Below are 18375 nucleotides of genomic sequence, written 5' to 3'. Positions count from 1 at the left end.
CAAATAACTTTCATACTATTATGAGTACTATGGGGAATAATCTATGACTAGAGAAAAGTATTGCATAGAAACAGGGTGGAAAGTAAACTCATTTTTTTGGAATGAATTTTAATTCTTTTGAAATGTTTGAAAATAAATTGTAATAATATTACAAATCATTCCATTGAATGTATAACTTTATTTATAAATTATACAATTTGATGTAAATTTATGAAATTTCATCTTTTTATCTTTTTTGATGTAAAACTAAAACGGGTTCCCTCTTTCAAAACCATTTATTTTTCATTTTAATTTGACTTTAAAAGAAGCAAGTGCTATAATTAAAATAGCATAAAACAAATTACTGCAGCTAGAATAATATGTGATGTGATTTGGCAGATTTTAAAAAGCTTGAGTACACACTGCCAAAATTTGAACGCAAACCGAGAATGGCCAGATGAAATGATATTTATGCATGTGCGCATGTGATAAATACACATACACGACCCGCCGCCGTTGGTATTATATCCGTGGTGGCCGCGAGTGTGTTTGGGAATAACAGTACATGCCGAGATGTAGCGGGGCTGCGCCTGAGAAACAGCTCGGAGCAGCCTGAGGAAGGGACCAGACCACTCACCACCAGTCTGCCACGCGCTCTCCTCAGGTGCACCAGGACCGCGCGGCATGCCCTTTGCTTCTCCTTCGCTCGCCTAGACCACATTCTCTCTGCAATGGAGGCATTTCTCAGCGGAAAATCGGCGCTTTTACTCGCTGTGAGTATCACTTGTAAATTTAAAACAATTTATTTTAATAGAAAATGGGGAACTAATAATCATTATTTGCAATTCAAATTGAAAAATAGACATTATTTTTATCAAAATAAATTGTATAAATCAAATATATTTTTAATCCTTTTTCATTTCATTATTTTTTATTAAATTTTTTTACATGTCAATTCCAAAGTCTACATTCATTAATTTAAATTATATTTGCTTTATTTAAAAATAATTAGAATTATTTTGTTCTCAAATTTAATTTCAATCGAATCATGTTCCAATTTTAAAACCGCCATAATTATATTCAAGGGCATAAAAATCAAAGCAGTGACGTTTATTATAGGACAATTTATAAATAAAAAAAATCACGCAGCACCCATTATATAAAGGAATCAAGAATTTCCAGAATCGTGCAACATGCATGCTCAGTGAGCCAAGTATTTCGTGATGGAACCACAAAAAAAGCGAGCCTCTCCCAAGAGTGGTCACCAGTCGGTCGTTCAGTCCGTCCGTCCGTCTTGTGACGTAAGCCGCACATTAGTCGGAAAAGCAGAGCTCATCGACGAGCCAACCCGCGATAGAAAGAACCACAAGTTTAACGTTCTTGTCTCAGGGGAGATTGTTGACCTTCAGGTTGTTGCCTGATGAAGTGAGAAATATACCTCGGACTCGTGCGTTCATCGCCGTGTGTGTATATGCGTGGGACGGAGACACACACCATTTGACAAAATTTCTGCTCTTTTTTATGTGAGGCGTCCGACTGTTCGCGAAAAATGCTAAAAGGCCTGCGAGGCATAAAAAATAATGACATGCAGGAATGAAAGATGGCCCGCATATTTCTCTCTGTTTAGAGAAATAAAATAAATTATTTTATATTTGTTTTGTATGAATTCTTTTCATTCAAGGATTAATCTATGATAAAGAAACAGAATTTTTTAAATTATATCATGAAAATAATACTAATGAGTCTTCAAACTATTTAATTTATTCTCTTATAAATAAAAAAAATGTTAACAGAAATATGTAATATAAATATGAACAAATTGAAGTAAAAAAAATTGCAAATAAATTACAAATTACTCTAATTTTTCACGGCGAGTAAATAGTTTAAATTTACTTTAATTTAATTAGCAACTATATTGAATTGAAGATTTCTTCGACAATTTACTTTTTATCTTTAGTATAAAATCATGCCGAAAGAGAGAGAGAGATGCTTTTGCGAAGTGAATAAGATCTTTTAGCCGCTCGCGAAACAAACAAGTGCGGCGGTCATTGCGCGACTCGGCCAGCAGCAATTAGCACCGCATGCCTAAATAAATGTGTGCCACTGTAGAGAATAGAGAGGAAGCTAATGGCACGCAACGCAGCAGACAAATGAATCGCCGGCAAAGTCATAATTGATCGGCGCGGTGCGCTACTTGCGCTCCTAATTTATGCGACAGCTGGCTTAGTGTGTCACAGGGACTACCGACGGAAAAGGAACTCGATCACAACAATGCGATTGAGATGTACCCACACTAATTGTCTGCCCAGTGTCCGAGGCCGAAAAGTGGCAAGATCCTCCTTTTACGTGAGAAAGACGTATTGTTGATTTTTTTGTTAATTTTTCACAGAGTCTTTCTCACTTTCGAGGAATTTTTCACGGCAGTTGGATTTATCGACTGTGGCCCAAATCGAGGATTTGATTGTGTTTCTTCAAATGGTCTAGATTCGGCATTTTGGCAAAGACCAGACGGCCATTGTGTTCGTCTGATTTGTAAGCAGACGTTTTTGATTGAGGTTTTTTCTGCTCTTTTAACCGTGATAAAAGGCAGCATCTCCACTCACATTATTTTCCCACAGCAGATGCCAATTTTCGGTCTCAGCGTGGCGCCTCACCACACAATGGCTCAAAGACGCTCTAGCGAAATGTGCATCAATCCACTCTGTCACAAAGTAGATTTGCTATTTTTTGACAAATAGAGCGAAAATAGTGGAAAGAGATTTTGAATTTTATTCTGCTTATGACACAAATATGAAAACTAAAAAAGAAAATCCTAAATATTTATTATTAATTTTGTAGAATAATAAAATTGTTTTAGAAGTAGAAAAAAATTTTATATACATAATTTTACAAGAATTTTGTTGCAAAATAATAATTTGTAAGCCTTATTTAAAAATTTACACGCAAAAAAGAATTTTAGGAAATCCTGTATGTACCTCCTTTTAATTTTTGAGTTTTTGTATGCAAAAATATTTAATTCCCACGTCAACCTAAATACACAGAGTGTCTAGCCTCAATTCAAGTGCTGCACCTAACATAAATGTGCGTAGGTGAATCATCCTGCGAGTTCCGTGCGGTCAAAGTCAAGTGTGAGTAGCGAATGCCTGCACGCCCACTGGAGAAAGTACCGCACCAAAAAAACTCCGATTTGCAGGTGGAGCAAAAGAGAGTAAACGCGGAGGTTTTGCAAATGAGAACATCGTTTTATTGAATTTCCCCTGACCTTGATTTTTTGGTGATAAATGTGAACAAAAGTTTGTTAAAAATTCGTCATTTTGGCCTGCTGCGTTTCAATCAGCAAACGGCTATAGCTATTGGGAGCTTTTAATAGCACGAATGAAATTCCCCGCTAATGCAATTTACGGTTCTTCCGCATCATCATCCAAATAGAATTCCATCTGCACACGTTTTCATTTTTAGTCATCCATTTAAAGAGAGGTTTACCGCTTACTGAGCGAAGCGGCGTACGGCGCGTGTAATTGCATCGGCAATCTCTCAGTTTAGCAATTTTTCATTTCCGCGTCGCAGCTGATCAAAAAAAGAATCCGACCGCAAAAAGTTGAATGACTTAACTGTTCATCTATTTTCGAAGCTCATGCAAAAAATTCGATTGGGAATAGCACCATGAAGAGTTTTTTTTAATGTAATTAACGAATGATTTATTTGAAATAAGTAATCAATTAATTTCTTAGAGGGCAATGATTTTAGGCAAAATATTGAATCATATATTTTTATGATTTTTTATGTCCAATGAAATGCATTCATTTATAAATAAAAAAAAATATGATTGAATGAAAAACTACAATAATTGGAAAGAAGAAAACAAATAAATTCTGTTTAAACATTGTTTTTTATCTTACCTCCTCTGGATTTTTATTCTTATATCGTGCCGGCTCCACCTGAAAATTTGGTTAAATCGTGTCTCTCTCCCTAGTTTTTGAAATTTTTTCTCAGACCGCACCATCCTCGAACTAATTCTCTCCACAAATTTTGCAAGCACGAGCGCACGTCTCTTGAGGGCCTCGTGTGTCTCAAAACACGGCGATGAAAACCGATTGGACACAGTTAAGAGGATGATCTGGCAGCACGAGATTCATTCACTTGAGGCAAAATGCGTCGGCTCTTTTTCCCCTCTAATCGAGTACCGTAATTGCTGCCTCACTTTTTTTAAGCAAATCGCGAGCACCGACAAGACGCGTTGACCATTTTAATCTGTAAAAAACTGTGGTGCTCATCACCGATTCAATCGAATTTCTCGCCTGCTGCTCAAAAGTCGCCGAGTCACACTGACTCTGCCACGCCAAATATCCTGTTAAATGCCTGAAAAAAATTGACCTGTGGCTTTTTGTTAAGGCGCAATTTAGCAAAATCAGAAATAAATAAGTCCAGATTTATTATATTACGAGATAAGGTTAGTGAAAAAAATTTAATATAGAAAATATGGGATGACGAAGGTTAAGTTTTCATTCTTTTTATTATTAATAAGATTTTATTTCTGCTTTGTATCTTTTTATTTATTGTTAGTTGAATCTAAAAAGATTTAACGTAACAAATATGATATAAAAGATAACGTCTTAATTAAATCAATCACTTCCCTGAACTAAATCATGAGCGAAATTTCTGCAGAAAAATGTTATTTTTCATCTTTCCTTGATGGCTCTCCTTAACCAACTCAATAAAGGATTCAGGCATTACAAATAATAATTAGTTAAAATAATTTGGTCAAAATAAAGAATTGAATTAAAAATAAGAGATTAAAAAAATGTGACATATATTTCAATGAAAATAACTTTTAAAATATTTTAAATAATTTATTTTATTTATTTAAAAGCTTTCAACTGAAAACGAAATGTCCCTTAAGAGTTTAGAAAGGTCTGGAAAGAAATAAATTATAGCAATTCTCATTTTGCGATCATGTTAACAATTAAAAAAGAAGGAAAGCGGCGTGTCCTTACTTAGATTCGCCACTGAACGGATCTTTTTTAAAAGTGAGTTGTTGTTCCTCTCAATCATTCAACTCGCTGGCTCGCAGCGGGTATACGACCCAGGCAACGTTGATTCGCAAAATTCCTTTTTTTTTTTTTCATTTTCCCTTTCGTTATCTCGTCTTTCTCTCTGCCTTGTTTTCGCGCCCTGCACCTGAGCGCAGGCGAGAATTTTGACTTTCACCTGCTCGGCAATTTGCGAAAGAGAGGGTGATCACGTTGCTCGCTTTTGCACGGAGCTTTTCCAGCACGTTTAAGCGAGAGCGCACCTTGTGTGCCGCACTTTGGTGACTGAGAGAAAAGATCATTGACCGGCGCGCAGCACCTTTCCGAGCAGGCCCCTCGCGCGGTCCCGTTACCGACTCGCGGTGATTATGCTCTTGAGTCGGCCCTGGATTTTCTTATTTCTGTATCACACTCGCTGCAGAGAGGAAGGGAGCAGGGTATGACCTCACTCGGCGGCAATGAGCAAAGCAAATCAAACGTGGAAAATCTCTGTCTCCGCTACAAGGAGTACACGGAGTTGCCTCACCTAGAGGATGAGTCGTGCTTTTCTTCCGTGGAATTCCGCATTCAATTTGAGTCACAGTGAAAGATTAAATTCATTTTTGAAAAAAAAAAACTTTTCTTCATTATTTGAAAAATATAATGCTTCTTGAAAGTTTTAAATTTCCTGTTTTTTAATTATTTTAGTCAAAAATAATTTGAAATTTTCATCTGGAGGTCACCTAAATTATAAATTTGCAAAATAATGCAGAATCATCACAGAAGCTGCTCACGTAATTTAGATTCATATTTTTGCTCCGCAATAAAATTTTGATTATCATGTGAGACACACACATTGTCTTTTCCTCTTGTGTTATGTTTTTTTTTATGGATATACCGCTTTTGTGCGATGTAATGATGTTTTTTTGAGTGTGTGAACACGCCGAACCTTTATTATGGGCTCTGCGCCATTGTACTCGGCTGACACGCTTGCCGAATTAAATTCTCATAGTGCACTCTGTGGTGCAGATTCGCGTAATGAATGTAACACACTTTTCAGCGGGCGAGTATTGAAGAGGCATTAAACCTCGAACGGTGCTTCTGTGTGGTGCTTGAAAAAACGGCGTCGTCCAAATATTTGACACCGAGATGGATTTTTCACACAGATATAAAGAGGAGCTAGCGAGAATTCGTGTCAGGAAAATGAATTCCGCGTACTATATTTCACACTGTATTTGCAGGAAGTGATTCTTTGTGTGTGAAACAATCAATTAAATAAACTAGAACTTTAAAAAACATAAAAATGTAATTCACAAAATAATGAATGCTCTTGTCATATTTTTTGAAAGCATACAAGAAATCATTAAATGCTATTATTAACAGTAAAAAAAACATTATTTTTTCGTTAAAATATGTGTCCATCATTATTATTGCTAAATTTTTATCAGGGTAATTGTGCTATTTATAGTCTGGCTTCTCTTGAGACAGAATATTCCTCAATATTTTTTGTTTTCCAAATTCTAATTATCTGTGTTTCTGTTGCAGGCGTGTCTGGCGAGCATTAGTTGGAGCGCAGAAGGCAGTAATTTGTGCAATGGGAACCTGGCTGGACACCAGGGCAAATACACATGGGGAGATGCCCTGACAGACTCACCTGACTGTATTGGACCAACAGGAAGCCCATACCCAAAGTAATTAAAATCGTCAATTCAATCAAAGTTCATATACTTTAGGTATTCAAAAACTTTCAAATTATGATTTAATAATGTTGAATCTTTTTTGCATTCCTTATATTTGTACACATGTGATACCTAACATTTTACAATAAAACTTTTCAAATTTATACATGAAAATAATAAACCATGTAGGAGCAATGAAACGTGCAACCGCGGAATGAATCGCTAACTTGGTGTTGTATGTTAATTGGAACGCATTATGTAAGCCGTGTGCAATAACTGTAATTCGATCGTTCAGCGAGACCAACTTCTCAAAAGTACGGTTCAAAAGACACATCCATAAATCACGCTGCTGTGGTTATATGCATAATTATTTCCCTTGTAGCTACCGTTTCATTTAATGACCAATTTAATCAACATCCGTGTATATTCTATGTACCTTTTACCAATAAAACCCTCCGTTTCCAGATCACAGATAGCTCGAATGTTTGGCAAATCCAGGACGAATGACGGTCTGTGGACGGGCTCTTCAAGATCGGGCCGAGGAATGTTCGGATCGACGCCGGTCATGGAGCCGCACACAACAAGAAAGGCTCTTTTGAAGGCCTACGAAATCACCAAAGGAAACAGCCCTAGTGATACAACCAGATCAGGTCAGTTGAAAGAAAAATAAAAGGGGGAGCCAAAAATCAAATTATGAACTTCTAGGAAGGGGCAGCAGCAACCTCTTCTCGAGTCCTGCTGCAAAGGAGGCGTGCGGCTACAGTATGCCGGGAAGGTTGTGCAAAACCAGATACAACACCACCGCGCCTATGTATGGCGTCTCTCTCACCTCTGGACAGCCAGTCACCATTGTCCAGAAGTTCCCTGACCTCTTGCAACAGGTTGTCTTTGAGGTTTGCGAGTAAGTGAAATGACATTATTTTAGTTCAGTTTAGTAAATTAAAAAAGCAATATTTAAATTTTCATTTGGTTCTGAAATACTAAATAGCCCAGTGCATTTTAATGTAATTAGTGCAAGATTTTAAATTCACTGATTTTTATCTTTTAATTTTTCAGATCCAGCGAATGCGCGGTGATACAGGGTGAGTGCACGCAAACATATGTGCCGTACCTCTTCTTGGTGATTCCCTTGGGCCCCGTGACTCTGACTGGCCAAGACTATGTCCTTGTCGAGAGTGGCTGCACATGCAGACCCAAGTTTGGCGCTCCAGCGACCGACGAGGGACTCGGATCGATTCCGCCGCTACCCAACTTCCCTTGAACTGCCAAATGCATCAAACCTTCCACTAGTATGTGATGCCCAAATATTTTTTGCAAGGGATCGAGAGAGCGCACAGTTATTTGCCGAGAGTCGACTTATTGTTAAGTATTTATTGCGAGTGATTGTGGACGCAGAAGTTTGTCCTCAGGCCAACGGGCAATGCACGAATTCGCCTCAGGACAAATTTGCAGAACAAAAGGACGGCGAAAATGTATGTTTTCAATTAAAATGTTTGTAAGTAGAGAATGCAGATAAGCATTGTATTAGTTTTAATTTATATTGTGTTTCAATAACGATTACATTTTGTCTAGAATCTAAATTATAGGACAATAAAAAAGAAGGCGAATAGACTGAAATTTATACAATATTTTTCATCCATCACAAGACCTGACGGGGAGTTTCTCTTTGCCACGCAAAAATACATTGGGACAATAAAACATATAGATTTAGCCAGGCTGTTAGATGTATCACTTTGAAAGCATTTTCTTTAGCTATTAATTCACTTTCAGTAAGTAATGTTACCATTAAAAGTATCCTTTTTATACAATCAGTGGTGTGAAATTCAAATTTGGACAAGCTGTGCTCTATCCCTCTTGGCCAAAGTCGTCCTTGAATTTGTCCAACTTGGCCATGTCGTCGTCGTTCACTGTAGGCTTAGTTGTTGCCAGGGAGCGCAACATGTCACTCTGAAAATATTGAAAAATGAATTTTATTTAATTTTAAATTAACATAAAAATAATCTGTTCCTACCATGCTAACAATCGGCTCAAGCAACTTGTCTCCAGGCACATCCACCCAGGTCATTTCAATGGCTCCGGGTTCACCTGGCGAGCAGGGACTGAGAAGTTCATGGTCAATGACGTTGGGGTCGGCCCTTGAAGGGCCACTGCAGCGTTTGAAGTGCGTAGCAGACTGGACCTTTCTGATTGGCTGCATCAAAGCGTCCCTCACAATGATGCTGATGTCTGCACCAGAGTACCTAAATAAAAAAATTTGTTAGCACTCTTGAATTCCGATAGGTGTGCTTCAACTAACCCTTCAGTTTTGGCTGCCAAACTCTTGAGATCTGCCTCATTGAGAGAATGGGGTGTGTTTCCAAGGTGAAGTTTGAACATGGTGAGTCGAGCGTGCTCCTCAGGCAGAGGAATGTAGATTCGCTTTTCAAATCTTCGTCTGATGGCCGCGTCCAGGACCCAAGGGATATTCGTGGCGCCCAGCACCAAGATTCCATCATTGTTATTGCCCACACCTGTTACAATTTTTAAGTTAAATAAATTGGAGACATTAACATGATTAAACATGTTTACCTTGCATTTGGACAAGGAATTCAGTTTTGATCCTTCTGGCTGACTCGGATTCGTTGTCCGAGCGAGAAGAGCAGAGCGAGTCAACTTCATCAATGAAGACGATGGATGGCTTGTGGGCTCGTGCCATTTCAAAGAGACTCCTCACCAGTTTTTCAGATTCGCCAAGCCACTTGCTCACAAGATCAGATGACGATATGGAAATGAAGGTTGAATTGTTGGCTTCGGTTGCAACTGCCTTGGCAAGGAAGGATTTACCAGTACCAGGCGGCTAAAAATTGGGAACAAAAATTATTCAATTGTGCAAATTGTTTCATTTATAAAGAGTTACTCACCCCAAAAAGCAGAATTCCTTTCCAAGGGACCCTTTTGCCAGTGAAAAGGTGGGGAAACTTGATAGGCAAGATGACTGCCTCTTTGAGAGCCTCCTTGGCTCCTTCCAGGCCAGCAACGTCTGACCATTTGATGTGCGGCTTCTCCACTATAATAGCACCTTCCAGCTTGGTCTGCATCTTTTTCTTCTCGGGGTCTTCGTCATCACTGTCACTATCACTCTTTTTGTCCTTCCTGAGTTCACAAATAATTTTAGAAACAAAAAATCAAATCGAGGTTGAAGACCTACTTTCCACCTGAGTCGCCTTCTTTGACTGGTTTTTTACTTTTACCAGTCTCCAGGTACTTTTTGAGTTTTTCAGCCCTCTCCAGGTACTGGACGCACTTTTGCCTAAGACTGTCTTTTGACTTCTCACCTTGGACTTCATCTAGAAGCAAATCAATTTGAAACAAAAAAATTGGCATTGACAATTAGCTTACATTTGATTGCGTGCAGAAAATATTCAACCCCGTGTTCATACAACCGAAGTGCTTCAGCATAGTTCTTCTTTTTGTCCTCTGCTGTCGCCTGAGTGACTAAATCGATGGCTTTCTATGTTTTAATAATAAATTAATATTCAATGAAGTTTTTTTAATAATTCAATATATGGAACAAACCTGCAACGTATTTCCAGCAGCCATGATTTTAAATTAGCTGTTAAAACGGGGGTGGATTTGTGATGCTTATGTTGTAACCTAGAAATTAAATTGATCAATATGTTTAAAATTACGATTTACACACAATTTGAAAATTTGTCGTTTTGAAATCTCTATTTGCGTCCTGTTTAATTTTGCTACAAACGATTTTTCTTAAATTTTGCTGCAAAAAATTAGCGAACCAACGTTAATTATGTACCAGAGGTCTAGAAATTTCCTTAATTTACAGTAAAGTGTCACCCACAGTTCTTAACCAAAATATGAACAATGTCATATACATTGTATGTATGTATACGTTTGTAACATGCCTTGGGCTAGGCTACTGACAGTTGTTATAATATTGTGTAAACAAGATTTGGACTCAAAATTTAACATTTTAAATCTTTCCTTAAGTTTCGTTGAATTCACTGCGATTTCCAAAAAAAAATTTTCATAATAATTTGATTGGATGTTTCTCGCAAAGATCTTATAAAAAAGTAGCTGCGTTACCAAAACACAAGGAAAAGTACAACTACAGAAAAAAATGATTCATTCCAATTCCATATCTCTCCTACAGATAAATCCACACAGCACGCCAACAAACGTGACGACCGCAACTTACTTATAAATCTTAAATTTGTCCTGGACGATCAATTTATATGATCGTGCCTTTTGAATCCAAAATCTCGACGTTTTGGTGTTGAAACGAGACGAAATTTCCGACGAAATTAAAATGTTGACGTCCGTTTAACAAGATTTGTATAATTTCAGCTGCAAGCAACAAGCAGGCTAGCCAAATGAACCAATGTGTTTTTTCATATTTAGTTTTATATAAAATCCATATTCGGCGACCAAAAATAGATAATGGTAATGCATATATTAAATTTTGAAAATTTGAATCAAGTTATAATTTTCAAATTTCTTGAGAATACAGCTATAAATTTCTCTGCAATGCAGCAGTAATGACATAAAAATTAGCGCTAAATTTCAAATTTCAATGTCAAGGACACGTCGTTTGTTAATAAGTGAAAAAAGCTGTAAAACTTTTGAGAATTTTATAAGTAATGTTCACAAGTAGAAACTAAAATCAAGAATTAACATATAAGATTTCGTCAATCAAGTCTTCTTCATCTTCATGTTTGCCGACGAGGTCACGAATTTTTGTATTATGACGTCATGGTGGCACAATGGCAGCCAACCGTGCAAGAATGTTGGTCTGGCGATTGCCGATTTGTCCCTGCGCACGCGCGCTCGCAAAAACGAATAACAGTCAGACCGGGGAAGAAGCCATTTGCGTTTGCCAATAAATTGCCCATTGAATTTGAGTTGAATTCGGCATCCAGCAGTGCGATCGAGCGTTCGGCAAACATGTTCAAAGGGGATAAACCGGAGCAGGTGTTACAGATCGAGCCATCGAACGAGCTGCGCTTCACAGGTATGTAGGAAATGTCGGTGGACTTGCAGGCCCCTGTCTGCCACCGACCAGAGTATTTTCGTGCTCAAACGGATGATTTCACCCGAGTGCCGTCTGCCCGAGTCCTTGCGTCTTCGGACGCGTCCGATCTTGCGGCGGCGACGCCGGCGGCGCCCATCGTCTATGGTCAGACGGCCGAGGGCGGGCCCCGTTTGTAATCAGTGTGTCCTAATTATATCCGCACACAGCTGGATAAGAAAGTGTCTGTCTTGTCTTTTAGTTAGTTGGCAGTGATTCAGCTTTTATTAAGTCATACACTGCTTCTTTTTGTCGATTGCTCAAACACCTCTGATTAAATTACTGTTTTGTTCCCACAGGCCCATTCACAAGCGCAGTCACTTCGTACATCAACCTTAAGAACCCGTCGGACAAGAAGGTGTGCTACAAAATCAAAACCACAGCTCCAAAGCAGTACTGCGTCCGACCCAACTCGGGCACTTTAGATCCTGTGTCCTCCGTGGAGATTGCAGGTGAGTCACCGCCCAAAACGTGCAACTTTGGCACCGGCACGGGCCTCATTGATCTTAATTCTTAAGGATAAATTCAGATTATTTTTCCGTTTCCTTTTATTAATTTTATTCAAAATATATGTCTTGCTATTTATCTTTAGAAAAAAAAAATAGTATAAAAAATATCGGGAACTCTAAAAGAATTTAAATTTTTAGTGATAACAACTTACAATTGCAATGGTTTAAAATTTTAATCTTATCTGGTGTCGTAGGTCAACTTTATCTGTCCTTTCTACAAATCTACATGTCTCTAAAAAAAATTCTTGCAAGATAAATTATTCATTAATGGATAAACAATAGATAGAACTAATCCGATCTTTTTAGAAAAATTTAATTTTCATAAATCTATTGCCTTTTGAATTTCAGTCAGCTTACAGCCTCAGCAAGGTGAATTTCCTGGCACAGAGAACTACAAGCACAAGTTCATGGTGCAAACGATGTTTGCCCCTGATGGCGAATACGACGCAGACCAATTAGTAAATATTTTTACTTTCTTTGTGGTCTTTTGCTAAGAAAACTATGCACTTTCAGTGGAAGGAGATAACACCCGAAAAACTGATGGATTCAAAACTCAAATGCGTGTTTTCTAGTGGCTCAGAAGTTCCAGCAACCGAAGACTGTGTCAAAGAAGCGCCAGTTCAAGAAAAGAAAGTCACCAAGAGCAACAAGGTTAGCTCCGTAAAAAGCTCAATCAAGGTACTTTGCAGCTGCAAACATCCTGCGCATGCGATTTTAAAACTTTAATCCTTTCAAAATCTTTTTTATCTTTCTCAGTCATAAATTTTTATCGCACCTCTAAATTTCACATATTGCACGGAGTTTTGCAGCTGTAAAATTGGAGCAAAGTCCAATTTCACAACCACTTGTATCATAAAACTATGTCTCAAAGCATAAAATTGGCATGATCATCATCTAAAGTCAGAGTAAGAAAATTAAGCAAATTTTAAATTAAAGTAATCAGAATTTTAAATCAATATTTTGCTCTGCCAACATTTTGTATAATTTTTGGAAAGTACTTTGAATTATACCCAAAATGCATGATGGGCTTCTCTAATTGTTGATCAAATTAATCGTTAGGTTGGTACTCAGGCTGAAAATGAGCTGGCTCGTGCAGCTGCAGAGGTCAAGACGCTAAGGGAAGAAGAAAGCACTCTAAGACAAGAAAATCTTGCTTTGAAGGTAGAATTGTATAGGCACCACTGGAATTCAAGTAATAATTTTGGAAATTTCAGGAAGAGGTTTTGCGACTGCGTAAATCTAATAGGGAGGCCCGAGAGCATTCCGGAGACTCCTCAATCGGAAGCGGCGGAGCCAATGCGCAGACACTTGCCACCATGGAGAACAACAGAGTTTACCTTGTCCTGGGCATTTTTGCTGTTTTGTTTGGGATTTTGTTGGGAAAGTTCCTGCTCTGAGCCATACGTCACTTGTCACTCATCTCAAATCCACAAGCTCCGATCCAGTTTGCCTAAAACGCTGCTGCTACTGATTGATTTGTAATAATCCGAACGAATTACATGGGTAGGAACATTCTGATAAGTACCAAACGGTCTTTTGTATGTACAAAAGTCAAGCTTTGTAAATCAACTCGATTTGGTTTCATCTCCAGTCAGAACCGTGCTTTCGAATTCTCGTAGGCGTTAACTCATTTTCCAAGCGGACTTGTATATTATTTAAAAGGAAATAAATAGAAGTAGCCACCTGCTTGTGTCGGATGCCCAGAGGTTTCAAACAGGACAAGCAAGGTCTTTTAAAGTCTTGAATCCTGTTGGCAATAAGCTGCTTTTCAAAATTACTGCTCATTTCATTTGGCAGAAACTAAAGTTAGCCACAAGCCAAGTTATTATCCTTTGTCAGTGTGACAATGTTGCACCAAATACATTTCCACTTTTTTGAAATTAATCGACCTTGTTTAAGCTGCCACTCTGGGAGTTCTACTGGAGAACAAAACTACGTAATTATTTTTCGCTCCCTGCCTATGTAGTGCATGTCTGTTTTTACACTCTTATGAACTTTCCGCTCGTAGTAGGAAACCCTTTAAGTTTTGAGAATGCAAGGAAGGGTGCTGTTGTAGATACTGAAAAATGATGGCCCCCACATGATAAGCAAGCAAGAAAAAAATGCTGTATATATTGGAGTAAGTGAATTTAAGCAAACAATCAACTATTCATCCCGGACTGCAATTGGCTTGTGTATTTGATATGAATCGTATTAATTATGTAAATTGTTAACTATTATTACATGAATATAAAGTAATTAATAATTACACTCCTTCCTTTGATTTTTAATATTTATTATTTGGAGGCGTCAGTAAAAGGCATTTCAACAATAGCACTTTTTTACCAAGAGTACCCCCCTTTTTTGGACGCTTCTGAACAATTTTTTGTATCTGTGCACATGTTCTGTTATAAGCTTGTAAGGTTGAGTGGCTATGAACTGAGAAGCAACCATATATTTCAGCACATCCTTGGTCTCACAGGCCTATTGTTATGTCATTTTTTGTCTTTTGCACCTTGAGAAATTTGATAAGCCCTGCGATTATTGTTTCGTCTTTGAGCAATTAACCTCACCAACCTTAACTTAACGACCCTTTGCTTTATAGAGAGCATTCACTTTAGTTTTGAATCTGACGAAGAAATGCCTTATTGCCTTTCCACTTATTTGGAACGCTATATTTCGCCAGAATGCTGGAGAAAAGCCATTTTCTGCTAACATTTGTATGGCACATATATTGCCACGGTTGTGACGCTTTGACTCGATGCACAGCTGTCGGGCCAAATTATCACAGTCCTGGTGACTAGTGGGCAGAGAGCAAGTGTGTGTTAAATTTATGAAATAAACTGTATCTAGAAACAAAAGAACTTGGAAACGACTTGTTTAATTTCATCAATGGTACTTGGATACTTGAAAACAAATTCTTGTTTAGTGAAGTACACAAATATTTATTATCACCACATGCCAGCCGATTTAGATCTTCAAATTGAGAAATTCACTGAATTCCTCACAAAATCAATAAATAAATTAAATATTACAACACAAATGTTGACGACTGACAAGTCATGGCATCATAGATGAAAGTGTTATTGATGGGCTTGTATTGAGACGTGATGAACTTGATACCCTCTTGAGCGGCACAGCCCCCTGAAAGGATAAAATTTTAACCTAGACATGATTTCAATTAATTAATATCTTACCAAGAAAAGCAGAAACAGAGTGAAGCTCAAGACCCCCATACCTACAGAACTCGTGAATAAGATCATCTTTTCCGATGTGACCGACACCTAGCTCGCCCAGCAGTTTGTTGACTATACTCTAAAATAAAATTTTTATTTATTTCAATGCCTACATTAAATAAATTTTACCTTAAGTTCCACTATGTCAGGCTCCAGCCTTTCATCAAAATGACCAGGATACATGTTATACTCTGTGTAAAAGCGGTCAATGCCTCTCATGATGACGTAATGAGGCATGCGGCTGTCAGGATCCTCTAATTGAGAAGCTGCCAATCATTTGATCAATCAGACATTTGAATGGGGAAACAATTAAAAGCTTACCAATGACTTGGGTGTTAGCAGAACGAGGGTCAACTTCGTCAGATATCGAGCGACCTCTCACTACATGGAGGTCATACGAGTGCTTACAGAAGTGTTTGATGTCTTTTTCAGTGATTGTGTCGGGGGGCAAATTCAACTCGACAAGCAGCTGCTGCGCTCTTCTGTAGACCGACTCAACGTCACGCTGAGCTTGATCATGATATCTGAAATGAGAAGATCAATAAAAGTGTCTCGTAATTATCAATCAATATTACGCAGTGAGGAGGGAGATGTATCTTGAGGTCTCGGCTGTCATGTCTGGTAGGGACCCTCGCACAGGAAGAAGACCACCGCCTTCTCCATCAACAAAATCTTTCAAAGCTCTTGCCATGATCCAAAATGGATTGCTCTATTTTAATAAGACAGTTTAATTATTTGCTGTAAGCTGTAAGGTCAACTATTACTCTAGAGGTCAAATTTATGCAGCAGGGGTCATTCAAAATATCTTTCACATCATTAGGAATTCTTGAGGGCTGAATTTCTGCATTCACAGCTCTGATGGCTTCTTCAAAATTCTCTTCGTCGTAATAATCACCCTGCTCATCTTTCAATTTTGCCTCCTGAAAAAAAAACAAGTAATTTAGGACTGCAAAACTTATTAAAAAAATTGTACCTTTAGGATGCTTTTGAGTTCATCCTTCTCTTGCCTTTTGACAGGGTGGCCATCAGGGTGTCGTTTCCTATACTCTTGCAATGCCTTATACAGCAGCACTACGTATGGAATGTGTGCATGATCCTTGAGCCCCATGCTACTGAGGTTGATGGCATCCACCAGGGTCGTCAGTGATGGAAAAGGTTTGTCCAGCCTCAAATCTGGCAGAGGGTGCTCTGGATGAGTTTCGACAACGGCATGCTCTGGCACTTGGATACGAATACTACCAAACATGCCGTAGCTTTTGCAGACAATCAAAGGAATTCCTTGACTCCATAGCTTTTTTGACAGAGGAATAAGAGACCTGCGGAAAAATAATTTACTTGTGATATCGTCCATAGCTTAAAATTTAAATAATGGAAAAACTGATGTGAATAATATTTTAATTATATTAATACTGTTAAACAATAGAATGGAGTTGAACCTTTCAGGCAATGACACAGCATAGACAACAGTAAAGTTGTCGAAAAAGTCAGGACTGTTATTGAGCAATTGTTCCACAGATTCATCCACAAAATCTCCTCTAACATCATTGTTCAACTCTAGCAACATTTTCGTCGCAACCTCAGCCCTTGACTTGCCGACAGAGTCCTGCTCCAGAAGAAAACTGCAAAAGATTGTTAGAATTATCAAATTTGTTTCTTCGATGAATTCTGCAATTTTACTTAGTCTCTAGATCAATTTCACTGATGGTGTGACCATCGACGATGGTGAAGGCTCCGATGCCGGGCAGGACCAAAGATTTCATGATTTCTGTGCCCAAAGTTGTTGCATTGACAAGACACACGTGACATGAGTCCAGTCTTGACTGCCCGTGTTCCCCCCATAATCTGGAAAAATCAATCTGAAATTAAATTTTATTTCCGCAAAAATTAAGCATTAAATACGCAAAGGGAAAAAACAAAACAAACAACATACTATTGTGCTAGAAAAGGTGTGCACTTAAATTGCATTTGCGGTATCTCTAGCGACAAACACATTCTTAGACTGGGTTTAAAAAGATTTAATGAAAGCTTGCACATCAAAATTTTGCCTCAGATTTCACATTTTACCTGATTTGCCTATCATATTTCTTGCTTTTGTCCGATTGCTCCGGCGATTTCGGGCTAGGCGACGCCATGTTTCCCTCAAGTAAAAAATTTAAAATTACCCGCTTGGCGCTTACAAGAACAATAAACCGGTTTCACCGGTGAAAGGTGAAACGAAAATAAAAAGTTAAAAACAATAAACAAATATGGCGGACGAAGCGGACACGGTAAATTGACTCTCTTTGAAACATTGGTCTTATTTCATTGCTAATGAGTAAAATTGTCGTTTCAGGTTGCGCAAGTTACAGTTAAAGAGCCGTTGGACTTGATTCGTTTGAGTCTCGATGAGAGGATCTACGTGAAGATGCGTAATGAGCGCGAGTTGCGAGGCCGCATACATGTATGTAAATTTAAAGTTTTTGAAAGATTTTGCCTTTTAAATTTATTTTTGATACGCTTTGGACTTTTAAATCAACCCTGATATTTTTTTCATAGGCCTACGATCAACATTTGAACATGGTCTTGGGAGATGTCGAGGAAACTGTGACCACGGTGGAAATTGACGAAGAAACTTATGAAGAGGTGTACCAAACGACAAAACGAAATATTCCGATGCTCTTTGTCCGCGGTGATGGTGTAATTTTGGTTTCTCCCCCAATGAGAGTGTAATATTTAAGATATGTATCACTGTTTATTCTAAGGAATCCGCATCACAGTCACTACTTGTGTTTGCGAAATAAATTTGAAATTTTGGCACTTTTACACCTAATGTGCCAAAAATTAATAATCGCGGTTTTACTATATGAAAAGAGTCTTCCTAGAGAAAGAATTAAAACAAACTATTTAGGAATTAATTTTTTTAACATAACATTTTAGTCT

General features: G+C 38.1%; 5 protein-coding genes across 6 annotated transcripts; 3 read left to right on the top strand and 2 right to left on the bottom strand.

Annotated features, from left to right (window-relative positions):
• The first annotated feature begins 574 nt into the window (after positions 1-574).
• On the top strand, positions 575-8284 carry LOC132197985 (uncharacterized). Its single transcript, XM_059621641.1, has 5 exons — positions 575-752; positions 6534-6679; positions 7133-7317; positions 7373-7568; positions 7724-8284. Exons 1-5 carry the CDS (start codon positions 711-713, stop codon positions 7926-7928), a joined length of 774 nt encoding a protein of 257 aa, XP_059477624.1. The 5' UTR covers positions 575-710; the 3' UTR covers positions 7929-8284.
• On the bottom strand, positions 8168-11021 carry LOC132197983 (vacuolar protein sorting-associated protein 4). Its single transcript, XM_059621638.1, has 9 exons — positions 10863-11021; positions 10223-10300; positions 10046-10157; positions 9855-9993; positions 9568-9799; positions 9236-9503; positions 8964-9177; positions 8679-8907; positions 8168-8614 (listed from the first exon to the last, which is right to left on the bottom strand). Exons 2-9 carry the CDS (start codon positions 10244-10246, stop codon positions 8513-8515), a joined length of 1320 nt encoding a protein of 439 aa, XP_059477621.1. The 5' UTR covers positions 10247-10300; positions 10863-11021; the 3' UTR covers positions 8168-8512.
• Positions 11022-11485: 464 nt separating this feature from the next.
• Positions 11486-15365, top strand: LOC132197984 (vesicle-associated membrane protein-associated protein B). 2 transcript variants are annotated; one of them, XM_059621640.1, is made up of 6 exons: positions 11486-11675; positions 12032-12184; positions 12590-12699; positions 12755-12892; positions 13313-13402; positions 13456-15365. In XM_059621640.1, exons 1-6 carry the CDS (start codon positions 11609-11611, stop codon positions 13636-13638), a joined length of 741 nt encoding a protein of 246 aa, XP_059477623.1. In that variant the 5' UTR covers positions 11486-11608; the 3' UTR covers positions 13639-15365. The 2 variants fall into 2 exon arrangements, with proteins under 2 accessions (XP_059477623.1, XP_059477622.1); XM_059621639.1 differs by having other exon boundaries at positions 11487-11675; positions 13301-13402.
• LOC132197981 (NEDD8-activating enzyme E1 regulatory subunit) lies at positions 15145-17627 on the bottom strand. The gene is made up of 10 exons (XM_059621637.1): positions 17521-17627; positions 17134-17298; positions 16893-17075; positions 16430-16772; positions 16221-16376; positions 16032-16165; positions 15778-15980; positions 15586-15722; positions 15418-15535; positions 15145-15364 (listed from the first exon to the last, which is right to left on the bottom strand). Exons 1-10 carry the CDS (start codon positions 17586-17588, stop codon positions 15252-15254), a joined length of 1620 nt encoding a protein of 539 aa, XP_059477620.1. The 5' UTR covers positions 17589-17627; the 3' UTR covers positions 15145-15251.
• Positions 17628-17671: 44 nt separating this feature from the next.
• LOC132197987 (U6 snRNA-associated Sm-like protein LSm3) lies at positions 17672-18283 on the top strand. Its single transcript, XM_059621643.1, has 3 exons — positions 17672-17723; positions 17789-17896; positions 17992-18283. The coding sequence occupies exons 1-3, from the start codon at positions 17703-17705 to the stop codon at positions 18163-18165; spliced, it is 303 nt and encodes a 100-aa protein (XP_059477626.1). The 5' UTR covers positions 17672-17702; the 3' UTR covers positions 18166-18283.
• The last annotated feature ends 92 nt before the right edge of the window (positions 18284-18375 follow it).

The sequence above is a fragment of the Neocloeon triangulifer genome, unplaced genomic scaffold (assembly GCF_031216515.1).
Source record: "Neocloeon triangulifer isolate White Clay Creek 2 clone unplaced genomic scaffold, ASM3121651v1 ptg000012l, whole genome shotgun sequence".
NCBI classification, from domain to species: Eukaryota; Metazoa; Arthropoda; class Insecta; order Ephemeroptera; family Baetidae; genus Neocloeon; species Neocloeon triangulifer.
The sequence above is the reverse complement of the archived record's forward strand: the minus strand, read 5'-3'. Positions and strand labels throughout refer to the sequence as shown.

Coding starts and splice junctions, on each gene's coding strand:
- LOC132197985 (XM_059621641.1), top strand. CDS start 711: ATGGAGGCATTTCTCAGCGGAAAATCGGCGCTTTTACTCGCT. Junction 753..6,533: donor AATCGGCGCTTTTACTCGCT/GTGAGTATCACT, acceptor TTTCTGTTGCAG/GCGTGTCTGGCGAGCATTAG. Junction 7,318..7,372: donor TAGTGATACAACCAGATCAG/GTCAGTTGAAAG, acceptor ATGAACTTCTAG/GAAGGGGCAGCAGCAACCTC.
- LOC132197984 (XM_059621639.1), top strand. CDS start 11,609: ATGTTCAAAGGGGATAAACCGGAGCAGGTGTTACAGATCGAGCCATCG. Junction 11,676..12,031: donor GAACGAGCTGCGCTTCACAG/GTATGTAGGAAA, acceptor TTGTTCCCACAG/GCCCATTCACAAGCGCAGTC. Junction 12,185..12,589: donor GTCCTCCGTGGAGATTGCAG/GTGAGTCACCGC, acceptor TTTGAATTTCAG/TCAGCTTACAGCCTCAGCAA.
- LOC132197983 (XM_059621638.1), bottom strand. CDS start 10,246: ATGGCTGCTGGAAATACGTTGCAG. Junction 10,158..10,222: donor CTGCTGGAAATACGTTGCAG/GTTTGTTCCATA, acceptor ATTAAAACATAG/AAAGCCATCGATTTAGTCAC. Junction 8,908..8,963: donor TTGGCAGCCAAAACTGAAGG/GTTAGTTGAAGC, acceptor TTTTTTATTTAG/GTACTCTGGTGCAGACATCA.
- LOC132197981 (XM_059621637.1), bottom strand. CDS start 17,588: ATGGCGTCGCCTAGCCCGAAATCGCCGGAGCAATCGGACAAAAGCAAG. Junction 15,981..16,031: donor TACATCTCCCTCCTCACTGC/GTAATATTGATT, acceptor TTCTCATTTCAG/ATATCATGATCAAGCTCAGC. Junction 15,365..15,417: donor CTCTGTTTCTGCTTTTCTTG/GTAAGATATTAA, acceptor TTATCCTTTCAG/GGGGCTGTGCCGCTCAAGAG.
- LOC132197987 (XM_059621643.1), top strand. CDS start 17,703: ATGGCGGACGAAGCGGACACG. Junction 17,724..17,788: donor TGGCGGACGAAGCGGACACG/GTAAATTGACTC, acceptor TTGTCGTTTCAG/GTTGCGCAAGTTACAGTTAA. Junction 17,897..17,991: donor AGTTGCGAGGCCGCATACAT/GTATGTAAATTT, acceptor TTTTTTTCATAG/GCCTACGATCAACATTTGAA.